Source organism: Sphaerodactylus townsendi, linkage group LG07, assembly GCF_021028975.2.
Source record: "Sphaerodactylus townsendi isolate TG3544 linkage group LG07, MPM_Stown_v2.3, whole genome shotgun sequence".
Taxonomy (NCBI): domain Eukaryota; kingdom Metazoa; phylum Chordata; class Lepidosauria; order Squamata; family Sphaerodactylidae; genus Sphaerodactylus; species Sphaerodactylus townsendi.
In genome coordinates, this window is record NC_059431.1 from 53,129,485 (window position 1) to 53,147,550 (window position 18,066).

The 18,066-nt window shown below is 38.5% G+C and overlaps 1 protein-coding gene across 3 annotated transcripts in view; it reads right to left on the minus strand.

Moving 5' to 3' along the window:
• Positions 1 to 18,066, minus strand: part of FBXL17 (F-box and leucine rich repeat protein 17) — a 183,382-nt gene that overhangs the window by 10,326 nt on the left and 154,990 nt on the right. For 2 of the 3 annotated variants that reach the window (XM_048503388.1, XM_048503387.1), the window contains exon 8: positions 12,410 to 12,552. In XM_048503388.1, coding sequence (XP_048359345.1) covers positions 12,410 to 12,552 — 143 coding nt within the window. Of the gene's footprint in view, positions 1 to 2,994; positions 4,418 to 12,409; positions 12,553 to 18,066 lie in introns of those variants that run through there. The other variant, XM_048503389.1, reaches the window with a different exon arrangement.

An 18,066-nucleotide genomic window follows, 5' to 3' on the forward strand; every position in this document is an offset into this window, starting at 1 on the left:
TTAAGGCCGATATGTTCCACAGGGTTTCAATGATTACCTCAGTGCTCAAGGGCCCAGGACTAGTTGAATAACACAGAGAGAGCACAATATCTGCATTCTGGATCTCCTGAATGTTAATGCAAACAATGTGCTTCGACTTAAATTATGGATTTAAAAAAAGAAAATAAACAAACAGCAGCAGAGTGGTAATGAATACACTTGGCAAGGCCAGTGCTCATCAGAATACTGATATGCTATTTTTTTGTCAAAATAGGTAATTTAGAACCAGTTCTTACCTTAATACTGTGATGCATAGCATCTGCTGTGTGGTCCAGTTTCAAACTGAACTAGTTGCATCAGAAAACAGGATAAGAAGTGACTTGGGCAACTGATAGGGCTATATAACAAAATAGCACTACTTATCTTCTGGTGGCTATCAACACTGATGTGGGATGTAGGATAGGATTATCCAGAAATACTCCTATTTTGCAAGAGTAAGGCAAGCCTGGCCCTGGTAGCCCAAATTAGCATGAACTCGTCAGAGCTAACCAGGGAACTCGGAAAATACCAGAGTTAGTACTTGAATGGGAGATCAGAAAGGAAGACTGGGCTGTGATGCCCTGAAAGGCAATGATAAACTATGAGGTGGCACTTCAAGAACTTCAACAATATTCCCCTTCCCCACTCATATGATAAATAAACAATTCTGTACATTACATACTTGCTATCTCTAAGTAAACTAACTAACAATCATAAATTATATCTTTGTTTAATAAATGATTTCCACGGGTCCCACTTTGAGTTCCTATCATTCATAGGTTCTATACTTCTTGGTGACTGATTAGTCTGCTGCGATAGACTATCCGCAATATGGAATTCTTGAGTTTTGTGGATCCACTCTTCTACGGTTGGTAACGTTGGTAATTTCCAGTGCGAAGCTATCAATAATCTTGCTACTGATGATAGATAGAGAAAGAGATATAAATCAGGTTTAAATAACTGTAATTCTGCGATTACTGGACTTAAGAGGTAAGTTTCTTTAGTCATCCTAAATTTTATTCCCAGTATTTTTTGTACATGTTTGTGTATGTGCTTCCAAAATTTCTTAACTTTCTTACAGGACCACCAGGTGTGTATAAAGGATCCAACTTTCTCTCCGCATTTCCAGCACATGGGTGAGTAGCTTTTATACATGTTAGCTAGTTTTTGCGGTGTATAGTACCATCTGTAAAACATTTTTATGTTATTTTCTCTTAAGACGGTACATGGTGTGAAGTTATATATATTTTTCCAATATTTTTCCCAATTCTCTAATTGGATGCTATATCCTATGTTTTGTGCCCAATTAATCATGGTTGGTTTTATTATATCTTGTTCTGTTTTATGGGTTAGTAGTGTTTTGTAGATCTTACTGATTTGTTTTGTTTCTTCATGTAGTAATACTTTGTCTAATTCATTTTCCTCCGTTGTAATTTCCCAGTATTTTTGGTCCGATTTAAAGAAGTTATGAAGTTGTTCATAAGTATACCAGTTGCAAATTTTTTCTCTAATAATTATTTGTTCTCTGGTTTTGAAGACTACCATTTTGTTATTTTTAAGTGTGAGATCTTTGTATGTTGGCCATTTCTCTTCTAGATTATAATCTTTTAGTTGTAACGATTCCATTCTTGATACCCATAAGGGCATTTTCGTATAGAATATTTTTTGGTATTTTTTCCAAGTTTTTAATAATGTTTTCCTAATATGGTGGTTTTTAAATACTGTTGTTCTTAATACTTTTGTTTTTTGTTGTGGCCACATTTGATTATGCCAACCGGTTGGACATCCATAGCTTTCTAAATTTAATAAATTATGTTTTTCCAGTGTCATCCATTCACTGATCCATTGTAGCGCGTTAGCGTCGTGGTAAAGTTTGAGGTCTGGAACTGCCAGGCCTCCCTTTATTTTTTCCTGGATCATATTCACATTTTTGATTTGGGGTTTTTTCCCATTCCATATGAATTTATTTATTTCCTTGTTCCAATTTAATAGTGGTTTATCTGTTTCTATTACTGGAATGTTCTGGAATAGATACATTAATTTTGGAAGAACATTGGTCTTTATTATGGCTAGTCTCCCTAGTATTGAAAGATTAATATTATTCCATTTGGCCATATCTGTTTTGATCTTATTCCAGAGGGTAAAGTAATTATTTTGGACTAAGTTTTGGTTATTTGTTGTTATCTGGATTCCTAGATATTTCAACTTTTGCTCCACCTTAAATTCAGACATTAACTCCAATTTTTCATTCTCAGCTTTGGTTAAATTTTTGGTTAGTAGCTTGGTTTTACTTTTGTTTATTTTGAAGCCTGCCACGTCCCCAAATCTTCTAATCTCTTTCAATAGTGGTGGGATGTTGTCAACTGGGTCCTTAATGAAAAATATCATGTCATCCGCATATGCTCTGATCTTGTATTTTTTCCCTTTTAGTTCTATACCCTTAATATCGTTGTTTTCTCTAATGTTATTTAGTAATATCTCAACAGCCATGATAAATAGAAGTGGTGATAGAGGGCATCCTTGACGTGTTCCTCTGAATATACCAATTTCTTGGGATGTTTGATTGTTGAATATTATCTTAGCTGATTGTTGTGAATATATTGCCGATATTGCATTATAAAAGGGGCCTTGTACACCTATTGTTGATAATGTTTCTTTTAGGAAGGACCAATTAATTTGGTCAAAAGCTTTCTGTGCATCTAATAATAATAGTGCAGCTGGCAAGTCTGGCTTGTGGTCTAGCAATTCAATTATATTTAATACTATTCTAACATTTTGTTTTGTGTTTCTTTTTGGTAGGAAACCCGCTTGTTCCTCGGAAATAATTTCATTTAGGACCACCTTAAATCTATTTGCTAGCAATAGTGCGAATATTTTGTAGTCCACATTAAGTAAAGAAATCGGCCTGAAGTCTTCCTTGGTAAGTATATTATCTTTTATTTAATTTGCTTGAATTATTAGAGTGATATTTGCCTCTTGCCATGTTTTAGGTATATTACCCCCTGTCATTATATCGTTAAATATGTCTGTTAAGTATGGAGTTAATTGTTGATCAAAAGTTTTATAGTAAATGGCTGAGTAGCCATCTGGCCCTGGCGCTTTATTATTCTTCAGTATTGATATAGTTCTTACTATCTCATCTTTTGAAATTGGTTGATTTAACATCTTTTGTTGTTCATCTGTTAGTTTATTAAAAGCTTTATCTTTTATGTAATTTTGTATTTTCCTTATTTTAACTTTTTCTTCCTTGTAAAGGTTTTGGTAGTGTTCCCCAATTATCTGTTCTATTTCTTTGCCATTTGTTATGATCTTGTCTTTATTTTTAATTTGTGTTATAATATTTCTTTCGGTATTTTCTCTTATTTGAGCTGTTAACCATTTGCCAGGCTTGTTTGCATTATAGAATTCTCTTTGTTTCAGGTACTTTATCTTATTTGTAATTTCTATTATTCTTAGTTGTTCCAATTGGGATTTTATTATTTTAATTTTATTTAGGATATTTTTCTTAGGTTTGTCTTTATCTTGTAAGCTTTATTCTAATTTCCTTACCTCTGATTCTAATCGTAGTTGGTTTTCCCTCCTTTCTTTTCTTTTTTTATTTCATATGTAATTATTTCTCCTCTAATAACTGCTTTGTGAGCATCCCAAATTGTATTCTTATCTATCCCGCATGTAATATTATTTTTCCAGTAATCTTCCAAAGTGTTAGAAATTTTTTCCTGGAATTTCTTGTCTTTGATCAACCATTCTTTAAGTCTCCAGTGGTGTGTATGTTTGGTTTCTGATAGTTCCCAGCTAACTGGGTTGTGATCTGAGAGAATTCTCGGTAATATGTCAATTTTTTTTGTTTTGTTACAGAGGAAGCCAGAGGCCCAGATCATATCCAGCCTGGAGTGTCCCCCATGGCGGCCTGAGAAGAATGTATATCCCCGGCCATTAAGTTCTTTCTCTCTCCAGATATCGTGTAGTTTAAGTGTATCTATTAAATTAAAGAAAGATTTTGGCAATTTTCCATTTGTTGGTTTCTGTTTCTTCAATTTTGCCGGTTTAGAATTGGCCAATTTCTTGTCTAAGATTGGATCTACAAACCCATTATAGTCACCCATAAGTATCCAATGATCATAATTGAGATCCAATAAAGTATCATTTAATTTTGAATAGAAGTTAGCTTTATTGGTATTGGGGGCATATATCCCTACTACCAGTATGAGTTTATTGTCCTGTTGGATCTCAATTGCCAAAAATCGTGCTTCTGAGTCGTTTAGTATTAATTTAGCTTTCAGGGTATTTTTCACAAAAATAGCTATCCCCCCTTTTTTTTGGGGTAGTTGGTGTGGAATAGTGTACCTAGTTTACGCCATTGTATGAATTTTTCGTCTCCGGTTTTGAGGTGGGTCTCCTGTAAACATAATAAATCATTGTTACATTTGCTAAAGTAGTTCAGTACATTTCTGCGTTTCCTTGGGTTATTTAAGCCGTTAATGTTACACGTGGTTAGTTTTCTAAGCATCTTACTGAGCAGTCACACAGGAAATGGGGTTAGTTAATTGCAAGGTTAATACATCAAATATATATAAGGTTAAGACAAAACAGTATTATACCTATTCTTCTTCCTGGAGCAGATCTTTCTGATTTCTGAATAGGAAGTCCTGGGCCTTTGCTGCTGAGTCAATGAAATGTTTCTTTGATTTATATTCAAATATCACCCCTTCAAGATCTGCCCATTTGAATATAATTTCATTGTCTCTCAGAACTTTGGTGAGTTTGGCATAAGTTCTGCGTTTCCGTAGCAGATGGTTGGGGATTTCTTTTAATACCTTTATGACAGTTCCATCAATAGTTATTTTCTGAGCTGAATGGGTCTTCAGTATTAGATTCCTCATAGACCTGCGTACACAATTTAGTATGATATCTCTTGGTACTTTATTTTCTTTTGCATACCGTGAATTAATTCTGTAAAGTTGATCTATCTCTCTGCAAGCCTCGTCTTCTGAAAGTTCCCAAATTTCAGCTAGCATGGGTATAATTTTCCCCACCAGATGTTCTTTTGGTTTTTCTGGAACACCACGCAGTCTTAGCATTGTTTCTTTTTGTTTCAGTTCAATAAGGGCAAGTTGGTCAGCATAGTCCGCATTCCATTGTTGGATGTTTCCAACTTTGTCTTCTAGATTTGTAATCCGTTGTGCATTGTCTTTGACAGAGTCTGCCAGAATTTTCATAGACTCCTCCATTTTTTTTATATGGCAAGTGTCTTTCTTTACTTCTGAAATGTCAGTTTCTATTTTTTCAAATTTTTCTAGCAATAGGTCCAGGCGCTGATTTAATTCAGTATTTTTCTCAGGGGTTTTCCCATCTAGTGAGCCTGAGCTTTTAATCAAGGAGGTGGCAGTATTTTTCCTTGTGTTTGCCATTTCCTCTTCAAGGTAATTGGCTTCAATATAGATAGCCTGGGGCGTTTGTTCTTCTCTGTCGCTGTTATATCGCGTCAAGCTGTTATTTAATGCTTACGTTTTATCTAGTGCCAGCAATGCCGATTCAAGCATATTTGTGACTCCAATTCCTTAATTCCCCCTGTACAGCAGAACACCGGTAGTTCAGTTGTGCCGAGTTTCGAGGTAAATGTTGTCTAGCTCTTTCTGCACTCCGTTCTACTGTTTATCTTCCGTTTTCCGCCTTAAAGCGGTCTTCCGTTTCGCACCTTTGCTCCGGAAGAGGAGGGAGTGCTTTAGCCGTTCATTCCGGCTCGTCTATGTCCTGCCTTAAAGTGCCCCTACTTCGGTATTGAGTGGTAAAAGAGAAAAAAAAGTTTGTCTTACTGAGTCTTTCTCGAGTCTTCAGTCTCTCGTCACGCAGCTGTTTGGTTTTTTTTTCCCGCCGATATCTCTCTATTCAGCGTTTTTTTTTTGCTCCGGGTAGCGGGTGAGTCGTCTTCAGCGTTCGCGGCGGCTCCCTTCCCAGCTCTTTTTCTTGCACGGAGCTCTCAGTGTTTCAGGTAAGTTAATTTTCTGTTAGCACAGCGTACTTTTCGCGTCTCGTTCAAGGTTTCTAAAAGTTTTTCTTACTGTTTTTTCGTATACCAAATACGGTTGGTCTTCTGCTCCCGTCTTAAAATCCCCCTTGGAATGAGCGGCAGGGCTGTCTCCCCACTCCCCCGCCGAAAAACGGGGTGTCAGAGGAAACTAACCACCTCTGCCTTCTATCTGGTTCTTCCCCCCTTTGTGGGGTTGAAATTATTGATCCGTTACTTACGGATCAAAAAGATATTTGGGGATTAAAACCTGCGGTGGTTAATGACGTTCTCTCGGAGCTGCGATCCAACCGGAAGACTGGGCTGCGATGCCCTGAAAGGCAATGATAAACTATGAGGTGGCACTTCAAGAACTTCAACAATATTCCCCTTCCCCACTCTTGTGATAGTCAGTTTTGGGGTTCGCACCTTCTACATAAATGCTGATAAACTTTATATAAGGCCAACGGTCAGCATGTTTAATAATTATGTTCAGCACAATTTATTGCATCTATAATACTTGCTGTGTATACTGACGGTGTACAAAAATGATGTAAAATTAAAAGTTTTGCATATGGAAAAAAAAGAAAAGAAGTTGCCATGAATCAGTTGTGACTCAACAGCCTGCTTCACCCTTAGCCTAGATCTTGATGGGTCAGGGTAGCTCAATCTTGTCAGATCTTGGAAACCAGGCAGGGTCAGCCCTGGCTTGTACTGGGATGGCAAATCCTCACTGAAGTCCAGGGTTGTATATAATGCGCAATTTATATATAATATTGTCGAAGGCTTTTACAGCCGGATTCAACTGGTTGTTGTGTGTAACATACTTCCCTCTGTGATACACCTCTGAAGATGCCAGCCACAGATGCAGGAGAAACATTAGGAACAAGATCTACCAGACCATGGCCACACAGCCTGGAAAACCCACAACAACCAGTTATATATAATAATTAGCAGATCAACAATTTCACATTGAAGTTCCACAAAAATTCTCAGGAGTGTGCCATCAGGACCTGGAGACTTACTAGTTTTCAATCTGGCAGTAATCCTAGAATGTCGTCTCTTCTCTCTCCAGTTTGACTCAGTTCTTCACACTTCCTTCCTGAAAATAATGGCTCTAGCATTAGTGTTCCAATTTTCCACAATGAACACAGGTGAAAGTAATTTCCTTTTGCAATGCTTTTATTCCTTTTTATTTTTAAGTATGAGTATGGATGGCTGCTTGGATTTTTTTCTAAGCTGTTCTTCTTGGGTATTTTTCTTTGGGGAGGGGAGATTATTTCACCCTTTCTATCTTTTGGTTTGAAACCCTTGTCTTCTTCTGTTGTGGCCAAAAAAACCTTGTGAGCTCTGAGGGACTTGTTATCTTTTGTTGTTTGGCTCTTGGTTTGTTTATTTTTGCAATTTAGTTGGTTGGTGGCAGAGGTTTTGTATTTTTTGCTCTTGTGTGGGAGGTTCAGGCATTTTAAAAAAACAACACAGGTATCTCGTTTGGTTTTTTGTGTGTTTTCTAATCCTTGTTCCAGGTTTTTTTTTCCTTTTGGGTTTCTTTCTCTTGGCTTCAGGGTCGTGTGTGTGTGTGTGCGGGGGGGGGGAATCTTTCAGTTTTTTGCACTTTCTTCCTCCCTCTTCATTTTCAGGTGCTTGCTTCTCTGTTGTGAGGGATTGGGCCCTTCTTATCTGTTCCTTGTTTTTCCTTTGTTTGCTTGAAGGGTTTAGAAAGCGGTTCTGTTTATTGTTTCCTTGTTGAATTGGTGAAATTATATTGTTGTGCTCCTCCTGGTGGATTTAATTTAAGCCATTTTGATGTAGTAGAGACTTTTAAATAGAAGCTAGTTTTAATAAAAGTATGTTAGGAATCGCTTTAAAAATCCTCAAATTTTAGCAGGTTTTAACAGGCTTTAAGTTCTTCCTAATTAGGCTTGTAGTAGGTGTTAAGAAGAGTCAAATATCTTTTTTGCCAAATAGTTATTCAGCATTCACTAAATCTTTTTGGTGATAGCTTTGAACTTTGTAACAATTGAAGCCTTAGAAAACTAGTTCCTCAATTCAGGCGGTAGATTTGCAGAGGAGCTGTTATCTGAAATTGAGGAGTTTGAATAGAGGATCTAGGACAAATTTTAGTACAAATGCTTTCCCCTATTTTAAAAGTTTTCATATTCCATCTCCAAATAGTTGCAGGTTAAGCTTAGATACAACCACAAAAACAAAGGAAAACCAGAGGTCAGGTTAGGTGACTTTTAACAAAACAGAACCTTAGTTTACTTTCGGGAGGGTTCTTAAAAAACTTGCAGGGTCTGTTAGATTGTAGTGCAGATTAGGTAGCTAGGCACTTGTTTTCCCTGTGTTAGGTACTCAGATTTTGGATCAGGGGAACAGTGAGAAACAGAAAGGAAATACAGCAGGCCTTGCGTGGGAAGACAGGAGAAGAGGCAAGAAGTGGAACAACATAAAGAGATGGAGGGGGCATCCCAAGGTGCTGTCAAGTTAATCCCTTCACTTTGGCCATCTCCTAGACACAGCTTGTCTGCTCCAAGCTCCTTACAGGAGGCAGCTATGGGGATGCTTGCAGCTGCTGGTCAGCATGGATGTCCCCTTACAACCTTGGTTCCAAGTGAAGGAGGATCCACAGTTTGCACAATACTAGCTGTGTAAAGCCCAGATAAGTCAAGGAAAATATATGTCACCTCTCAGCTTCCAGACTCTGGACCTATCTGATGAAGTTGTGCTTCTTCAGGGTTGTGCCTTCGTTAGGGTTACCAGGTTGTGCTTCTTCAGGGTTACAGATACACTGGTGAGGTGGCCAAGTCACCACTAGCCAGTCAAGAGGTGAGTTGACCAATGGCATGACCTCATGCTCTCCCTGCTGCATGTAGTACACAATCTCTGTTAGGCAAGGATTATTATTATTTAATTTTGTTTAATATTACAGCTGCCAGTTCTTTAACTGGTTGTTGGCCTTTCATTACAATTCGAGCCTCACTCAGAGGTCTAGGAAGTTGTAATGTATCGGAGTAGTATTTGTGCAGATCCCAGCAGGGCTGCCTTCTGAATCTGACAGATATTGATTTTGTCAATTTGAAGATGTTTCAAGTGCCATTTTTTCCTGTTTGGCTCTCTGGGCTTTCAGTAAATTTCTGTTTTTCAATGCCTTTTCTTAACTTTCAGTCACATAATTGGCCAGCGCATGTTTCTCCTCTTCCACGGTTTGTTTTACTTGCAGAAACTCTCTGCCACCAGATCTCCTGGGAAGGTATAGTCTATCAGTATCACTACATAGATGTAAGACACTGTACCTTGTCATAAGCTTCTGAGTTTTTCTATCCAATACATCCAAACCAGACTGTGTCCAGTTTATGATTCCGGCAGTGTACCTGATGACAGGTATGGCCCAGGGGCTGATGGCCTGATGGTATTGCCACCATTTAATTTGAATTTCAAATTTTTCCTTACCCTCTGGGTGTATTCTCTGCTGACCACAGTCTTCACTTGCCCATACTTGATGTTATCCAACTGCAAAATGCCTAGGTATTTATAGGCTTCCTTATGGTCATCAGGCATTTCTGTGCTGTCACTTTCTGTGATTTTGCCGCTCTTTATCGCCATAGTGGAGTATTTTTCAGGCCAAACTCCCTTGAAATATCTGTGCTGAATATTTGGACTGTGTTCACTAGTGATTGCATTTCTATGTCTGATTTCCCGTAGAGCTTCAAATCATCTATATACAGCAAATGTGAGATTTTTCTGAGTCTTTGGCCATTTGATATCCCAACTTGTTTTTCTTCAAAATCACTGTTAGTGAGATCATGGCAATGATAAATAGTAAGAGTGATAGTGAATCACCTTGGAAAATTCCTCGCTTCATGTAATTCTTTCATTGCTACTTGCACAAGGTGTTGATGTAAGGCTCAAAAAGGTATTTCACCTCAGTGGGGGAAGGCAACTTTATGCACAAATTCCCTTAATTAAAGTTAACTGGAGATCTTGCATATGCGCAAGTCCTACACACACACTAAACACCACTTCATGTACATGCTTGCAGCTTGCACCCCCTGCCCATTTGTGAATTGTAAAGGACTCATTGCAGTGATTTGAAAATCTTAATAATTATGGTGAAAGCTTTAATAATTAAAGAGGCATTATCAGGTGGCTGTCATTCGCTTGGTTAAAGAATCCAGCTCTTAAGCAATGACCTACTACTACCTCTTCTCAACAGTAGTCTGGGAGATGAGTCTCTCATTAATTGAACCTGGCAATGAACTGGAATTCAAGACAGCTGGGTTTAAAATGTTAAAACCTAAAATATACCCAGTGGAGAAATGAGATTGCCGTTCCTCATTATACCAAATTTATAATGCTGTTTTCTTCTAAAGCAGTGAATGTGTACTGCCTGTCTTAGGAGCAAGCTCATATGAAAATCAAAAAGACCACAATAATGGCAACTGGACAAGAAATGAATTAATTTGATTATTTTCATGGTGTGGATCAATAGTACAGCCAGTAGTGAGATCTATAGCCTCGAGGCAGTTATATAATCGATGGAATCAAACAGAGTCTGCCTTTGCCCAGCCCTGCTATTTCTCTGATCTTTTTTGGCAAGCCCCTCAACTCCTTTGTAATTTTTAATCTATGTCAACCGCATATCAAAGAAATTCCAAGGAGATAATGTCACAAAATGTATTTGGTGGAGACTGCTGAAAATCTATTGTTTGCTGTTTCCTTGTTTATATGGGCTTTTCCTTTGCATTCCAGGAAATGTCATCTAAAGCACAAGATGCAATGGTTAGCTGGATACAAACATCATAGAATAATTTTGAAAAAAGTCTAAGGGAGAAAATAACCTGGTCCATATATGCCACTGCCCCCATTGTATGAAAGAACATTTTCTGTCACAGTGGCATTTGAAATCCCATCTCTACTTGCCAAGATTTTTCTTCGTTGATGCCCTGGATGCTTGTACTTGGAAAAAGAAATTAGTTCTGCATGAATATAGAGAAGTGAATAAAGTAGTTTTGTTCTCTAACTTCTCTGTTCTATGGATGTGGAAAAATGAAGCTTTTAGAGCTGCCAGCACTGCATTTCGAACATTTTAAATTCAGAGATAGTACAAATTTGTTGTTTTTATGGCTAGTTTCCTCACTCCCCCCACAAAGAGATTTAACAAGCACGTTAAATGACTCCCAGTGGTCCATCTAATGCCACACTTTACAGCATTTTCATCAAGTGATCCAATATATTTCCCCCATTAATCAGGAACAGTTTCCCCCATTTCCACTGCAGCCATCTCGGTTTTTTATTGTTGTTAGCTCAGTTGTCTCCCGACACAGCGTGCAATCCCTTTGTAAAAAGCCAAGAAAGTGTAAGGCAGCAATTAAAGGAATAGAGACAGTGAGCATGGGTGATATACTAAAATCTGTTATCAACATCTAGGTTGTCCGCTGCCTTCAACAGCTCAACACAAGATAAATATATCTTTACTGAATCCTTTAGTAAGTACAAGCAGCATTAACTAACTCCACAAAAAGAAGTATCTGTAAAACATAAACTCCAGGGTCAAGTATCCCTTGGAACAGTTTAAGAAGAAGAAGAGAAGAAGAAGAGTTTGGATTTATAACCTCCCCCTTTCTCTCCTGTAAGGAGACTCAAAGAGACTTACAATCTCCTTTCCCTTCCCCCCTCACAACAAACACCCTGTGAGGTAGGTGGGGCTGAGAGAGCTCCGAAGAACTGTAACTGACCCAAAGTCACCCCAGCTAGCGTGTGTTGGAGTGCGCAGACTAATCTAGTTCCCCAGATAAGCCTCCACAGATCAAGTGGCAGAGCAGGAAATCAAACCCAGTTCTCCAGATTGGAGTGCAGCAGCTCTTAACCACACAAACTTTTCTTAGTTTATTACAAAATACTCAAGTTTAAGCTATTATGTTCTGTCACATGTAAAAATAGTGACTCTACATTTCAGAAGTTTAATAATAGTTCTATTTTTGGAATTTATTTTTGTAAACAGAAAACACAGCAAATGAGTTTTATATATATTTCTGAATGGGCAAGATAATTGAATAACACAAGGCCAATTGTAAGATTTGTCCTCAGAACAATACACAGCTTCCTGTTTCAAGACATAATGCACATTTGTGATTGAATGTAGAGAGGTACAGAAAATTATTTTCTTTGAAAGTTGTCCAACAGTTTTGCTACTTAGCATTTTAAAACAGAGATTAGGAAATTCAATAAGAAGTTGCTATTCAAAAAGTGTGTGAGCGACATCAGCTCAGTATTCAGAGATAATGGCACTTGCCATTTTCTTTAATAAGGTATAGAATGAATGGATCTCTCTCACACACTCACGAATACAGAAACACAGCCTTTTACACAAAAGCTTCTTACCTTGTCACATCTCATCAATCCTAAGTATCTGAGAGACTTGCTACTTTGAGCAATCTGAGTGGCTCCCTGATCTGTGATTTCTTTGCACCATCCAACATCCACAGTCTCTATTGTCATACTGTATCGCCCAATGGCTATCAATGCTGTAAAATATGAGAGAAACAAAGCCAGCATGGGAATGAAGCTTCAATCAAATGTAGCACATTACTTATATACAAATGAGCTTTATAAATTCTGAAATTATTGATTCCAAGCATATTTTATTTCTATACCAATTTCAATTATTTCCTTTGTGATATGTTGTATTGCACTAACTGATGCAGAATTTTCAGACTACTGTCTTTTGGATTCCCACACAAACCTTTGCTACCAGTAAAAATGCAATGCCGAAACCAATATAGAGTCTAATTTGGAGGGTCTGAGCAAATATTAACATTTTTGAGTTACTTGACTGTCCGAGATATGTGGGTATTAGGAATTTCTCTCCTTGGCTGGTCCTAGACAAATCTGAAAGAGACTCTGACAGCTCTGTTGTGCAGCTTCTGTTAAAAAATACAGATGTCGTACTCTTGGAAGAAGTAGCAAAATTTATTTTACAAGTGACAGAACTTTCCAAGTAACATCCAATGCTAGATACAGTTTCTCTGTCTGTGTTTTGAATGTATTCTTGATTTGTACTTCACAAATGTCTGGTAACGCTTTGGAGCCTATTTTATATGCCTAATAAAGGTTGTTGTTGTAACATTTTTGGGTAGCATAATTATCATGCAACAACTTACTGGACTCTTTATATATTTATATATATTCCAAATGAGCTTCCATGGATCCCTATTAATTTAAATGAGTGAAAAGGTATTTTCAACAACATGAACTGAAAGTCATGTAATTTCTTGTAATGCTGATGTAATCTATTGGATACCTGTAAAACATGTAAAACTTACAAAAAACAAGGTTTTTATTTTAAAAGAAAGAGAAAAGTAAATCAGGCTCTGTTCACTCTATAAAATAGTTTAAAATAGTTAAATCTATCTGCATACAAAGAAAATTCTGAAAGTAGCTTATCAGTTTAAATTCATTAGGATATAACACCAACATAAATAAAATAACTAAAGGACACATTTATAAACCAATACAATACAAAAGCAAGATTGCAATAATAAAACCAAACAGAAAGTTTACTAAGCAGAAAAGCTCTTAGGAGGGTCTGCTGCTCTGGAAAATACCAGGAAATTTGGGGGGGGGTGTGTGTGTGGAGGGGGGGGGCTTAGGGAGGAGAGGAACTTCAATGGTGTATAATGCCATAGGGTTCACCTTCCAAAGTGGTATTTTCTCCAGGTGAATGGATCTCTATCACCTGGAGATTAGTTGTAATAGCGGGAGATCTCCAGCCACCACCTGGACACTGGCAACCCTACCATTTAAGCATATTTATCTGGGAGTAATACATATAGAAGGTGTAGGAAAAGCTTTTGGCTCCTGAATCACAACACATCTCCCTTACTCCTAATAACTGTAACTTGGACTGTCATTTGAAGGCCCCTAGGTTACTAATAAAGCCCATGCTTTGCATCCAGAAATTCCCACCATTTCCAGTGAAATAGGAAGATTTTTTTTCTAAAATTGTGACGAGCTGCTAACAGTTACTTTTGTATGAAGAACCTCCTAACATCTACTGGTCAGCTTCACCCCCCATGGGAGCCATTTTGTGGTCACACCCACTACCTGTCCCAACCCCAGATTTGTTCAATAAATGAATCCGTACTTTGGAAGCAGAATTTTAATTTACTGATCACAAGCATAGAAAACTTGATGACCTCTTATTGTCAGAACTGAATATAATAAAACAGGCAAAGCATTATATTCTGCACAGTGGCAACATCATGCCTATTCTACCCATTCTATGTTTGGGCGGGAAGACACACACTCACATATTCTTTGGGTCATGAGAAACAGGCATCCCAAACCTGCCCCTGTTTCCAGCTGCAGAAATGATTAAAAAGTGAGATAAGAGACAGGCTGGTACAAGCTGGAATCAGAGCAAACAATTCCCAAGACCACCCTCTAAGAGTGATCCTGAAAGAAATATGGCAGGGCCCCAGTTAACATACTACAGGGCCATGACATTACTACCTCTAAAAACTCCAAAGGTACTCAGACGCTTAACAAATATGGAATTCTTGTCCTATTCCCTCTGCTCCTTGGTATTTAAAGGTATTTAAAGACTTTCACAATTGTGAAGACAGTGGCATACCTACAGAAAATGGCACCCAGAGCAGGCTCTGAAATTGTCCCCCCAAAATTGCACCCCTAGGTGCAATTTTCTGCATGTATGCCACTGGTCCTTAAGGTATGGGGTGGGGCCTCCCCGCATCCACCTGTGCAGTCCGTGCTGGCACATTTTTCAAAGCAACAACACAGCAAGGAACAACAACGCAGCTTCAAGCTTCAACAGTCAGGTGCAGGATGCTCTGTGCTTCCCAAACCTCCTCGCTGCCACCTCTCGTCCCATCAAGGCTCCAGGCCCCCACTACAGGCTAGGCCACCTTCACTGGATGTGCTAAGTTGCCATTCACTGCAGGGACTACTGCTGCCTTTTCTGCCTCCACCAGGAGTGCCTCCTCTGAGCGGGGCACAGCTCTGGGTGAAGCCGCTCAAGGATGAGAACAGCCAATCGGGACAGAAGTGGGTCTTTGCTGGCTGTCAGGGAAGGGAAGAGAAGAGAAGAGGATGAAAGGAAGCCTGGCCTTTAGCTGTGCAAGAGGTCCCCCTTAGGCATTAGAACAGTTGGGTAGCCCTTTTGTGCTTTGGGCTGGCACAGTGAAGTGTTCCTGCATGCTCCCAAGGTTTTGATCAAGGGGTAGGATGGTAGGCAGACGTGCTGGCAGGTAGTGCTGCCAGGCAGGGTGAGCGGGGTGGGTCGGTTTGGCAAGTGGGATGTGGAACGACATGATGGCCTGTTTCTTTCCACTGCTGCCCTACCCCCACTGGGCCCTGAAGAGGAGGGCTGAGTGGGCTGCTGCTGGGTCAAATGGGAGGACGCCTTGCTTCTGCCACTGCCCCACCTGGCCCTGCTTGCTCTGGGGGTGGCGGGGTGGGGCAGGGGGAATCTACCCCTATGTGATTTTAAATGTACCCCTATGTGATTTTAAAGTGGGTTGTCTGCCCCCTGAGTACACGTATCAGCTTTTTTAAAAAAAACACCACCACCAGTGATCTGTACTTATAGGAGCTGTACAGCTGCTTTGTACCACATTGTTTTTAAGGAGTAGCTAATTACATTTTTCATTTAAGGGACAATGGAGGGGCTAGGCCAGCATGCCAAATAGGATGCTGCTGCTGTATGATGCTGATGATTGCACTAGCCTAAATTTTGACCTAGACTTTCCAGTTAGCTTTTGTAGTTCTTTGTTAATTAAACAGGTGTCTCACATTGCTCTTCCCACAACATAATGATGTTTATCCCCGTTGGGCCCGAACAGGCCAACTTTGCATCTACCTAAATATTTTAGCTAACTACTAAATCTAAAGGAAAAAAACCCTATCTTTTAAAAAAAAACTACATATGTTCAGAATTTAAAAATAGATTTAAAAACAATTTTGGTAAGTACTACAAAAATAGCAGTTTAAAATTTTCATACATGACAGAATCTATAATTGTGGTTCAATGAATTATATTGGTATATATATATCTGATATATTTAGATGAGTATGAAAAATTACAACTATTTTAAAAAGTCAATTGAACAATTTTTAAAGGAAAAACTTAGTTATTGTCTAAGGGTAAGAAAAATTCTGTGCAGTACCACAGGAAAAATGTAGGTTTATCCTGGGTTTTTTGACATATTGTCCCCAGATCAGCACTTACAGTGTGATGCTGTGATGCAGTATGTTAATATTATGCAACTTAATTATACATGTCAGCCTCATAAAGTCAAGATGTGCTTGGCGAGGATGACATTTCAAATCACCCATATTTTTCAAACATTTTTTAAAACGTGCCTATGTTTATAATTATATGGCTACACTGATTTTCCTTTGTAAAGTAAATCAATCAACCAGTGATTAGTCAGCAGGACTTTAAAGATGGGATCACCTGATAAGAAAGTGTTCACATGTTTAGAGACTGTCAGCGGCAAATGTCAAATTGGCACTTTACTTGTTATAATATGGGAACTACACCTATGTTCATGTCAACCTGCTGATGTAACCATGATCAAAATTCAGACTTCATATTTATACCTGGAACCAACCATATGTAGACCCATTCACAAGACATGTTTCTCTGCAGAAGTTGCTACAACAAAACATCTACCTTGTTATAAAGGAGTTGTATGAATAGACCAATTCATTGGACTACAGGATTAAATAATAGAAAACTGAGGCTGAATTACTCATATTAAAGTTCTGGATAGGGCCATGAGAGTAATTCACATCTTGCAACTATTGTAGCATTAAACTGAATCCTCCAATGGTAGATTGGTAACCGTTCAAACACAGTGGAAGAGCTAGAAGGAAAAGAGTCTTATGATGGAAAATTTCCAGTGATAGCCATTCACCATGGTTCCACCTAAAGCAATGAAATAAAAGGGAAAGACTGGATTACAAACCATTTATGGTCTGATTTAAAAACAGCCATGCTTGTTTAACCTTTTTAAAGGGTTACATTTGTGAACACCCATACCAATAAGAATTCATAATTTCATATACCCCTTCCCCAATTCATACAAAAACTGCTTTGATAATTAAAGGAAGGTAAAATTTGATGAGTTGGAAGTGACTTGAATGCACTTGATACACAAAGTCTAATACAATTGATTAGTATTATTAATCAAGTATGTGTAAAAATTGCAACAAAAGGTATGCATATCAATCACAGTTTCCCGTGATCACACTGAAGGCTAATTTTTCATTAGAAAACTACAGAATCTGTTTCACTAATAACCATCTGTGAGAGAGAGAGGCAAAAAAAGAAGAAGAAGCTCTGTAGTAATATGCTGCTATAGATATTGTCAGGATCATGCCTGTCAGTATCTTGATGTATTGCTGCGTGTGATTTGCAATTGTTTTCCTGTTTCCCTCTTCCCTTCCCAGCAATTTCCTGCTAACAATCTCCTGGCGCCAGCCCATCTTCAAAGAGGTGTGAAAGGTTCCCAGGTCATTTGTAGCTTTGTAGTAGAAACTGTAGTGGACATTTGGTGTGGGGTGAAAAGGGGGGGGGATTAAAAGAAATAAGTCCCGGAACTGAGCTCTCTTGCTCAGATCCTGCTTTACATTGTTACTCTTCGCATCACCTGGAATAAACTGCTTTTGGACTTTCCTACAGTCTCTGTTATTTCAACGTTTGAGAGTCTGACAGATATAACCTTTAACTACAAGACCATATCCATAACTCTGTCTTAAATACTTGCCTGAGATTATAAATGTAGAAGGAATAATATTTGCTTTAAGTACTGGAGGGCTGACCCAAGCCCTGTCCCCCCTAACTGGTTAGCTTCATCACCACCTCACCTGTTGGTTTGGATGCACTCAAAGTTCAAGACCAGCCAGACACAAACTCACCAATGAGGCAACACAAAGTATGTGTGGGGAACCTGAGTTCGAACACAGAAGTGTTCAACAAATCCCTGAAATTTCTATGGTAAAGTCTATCAAGATGT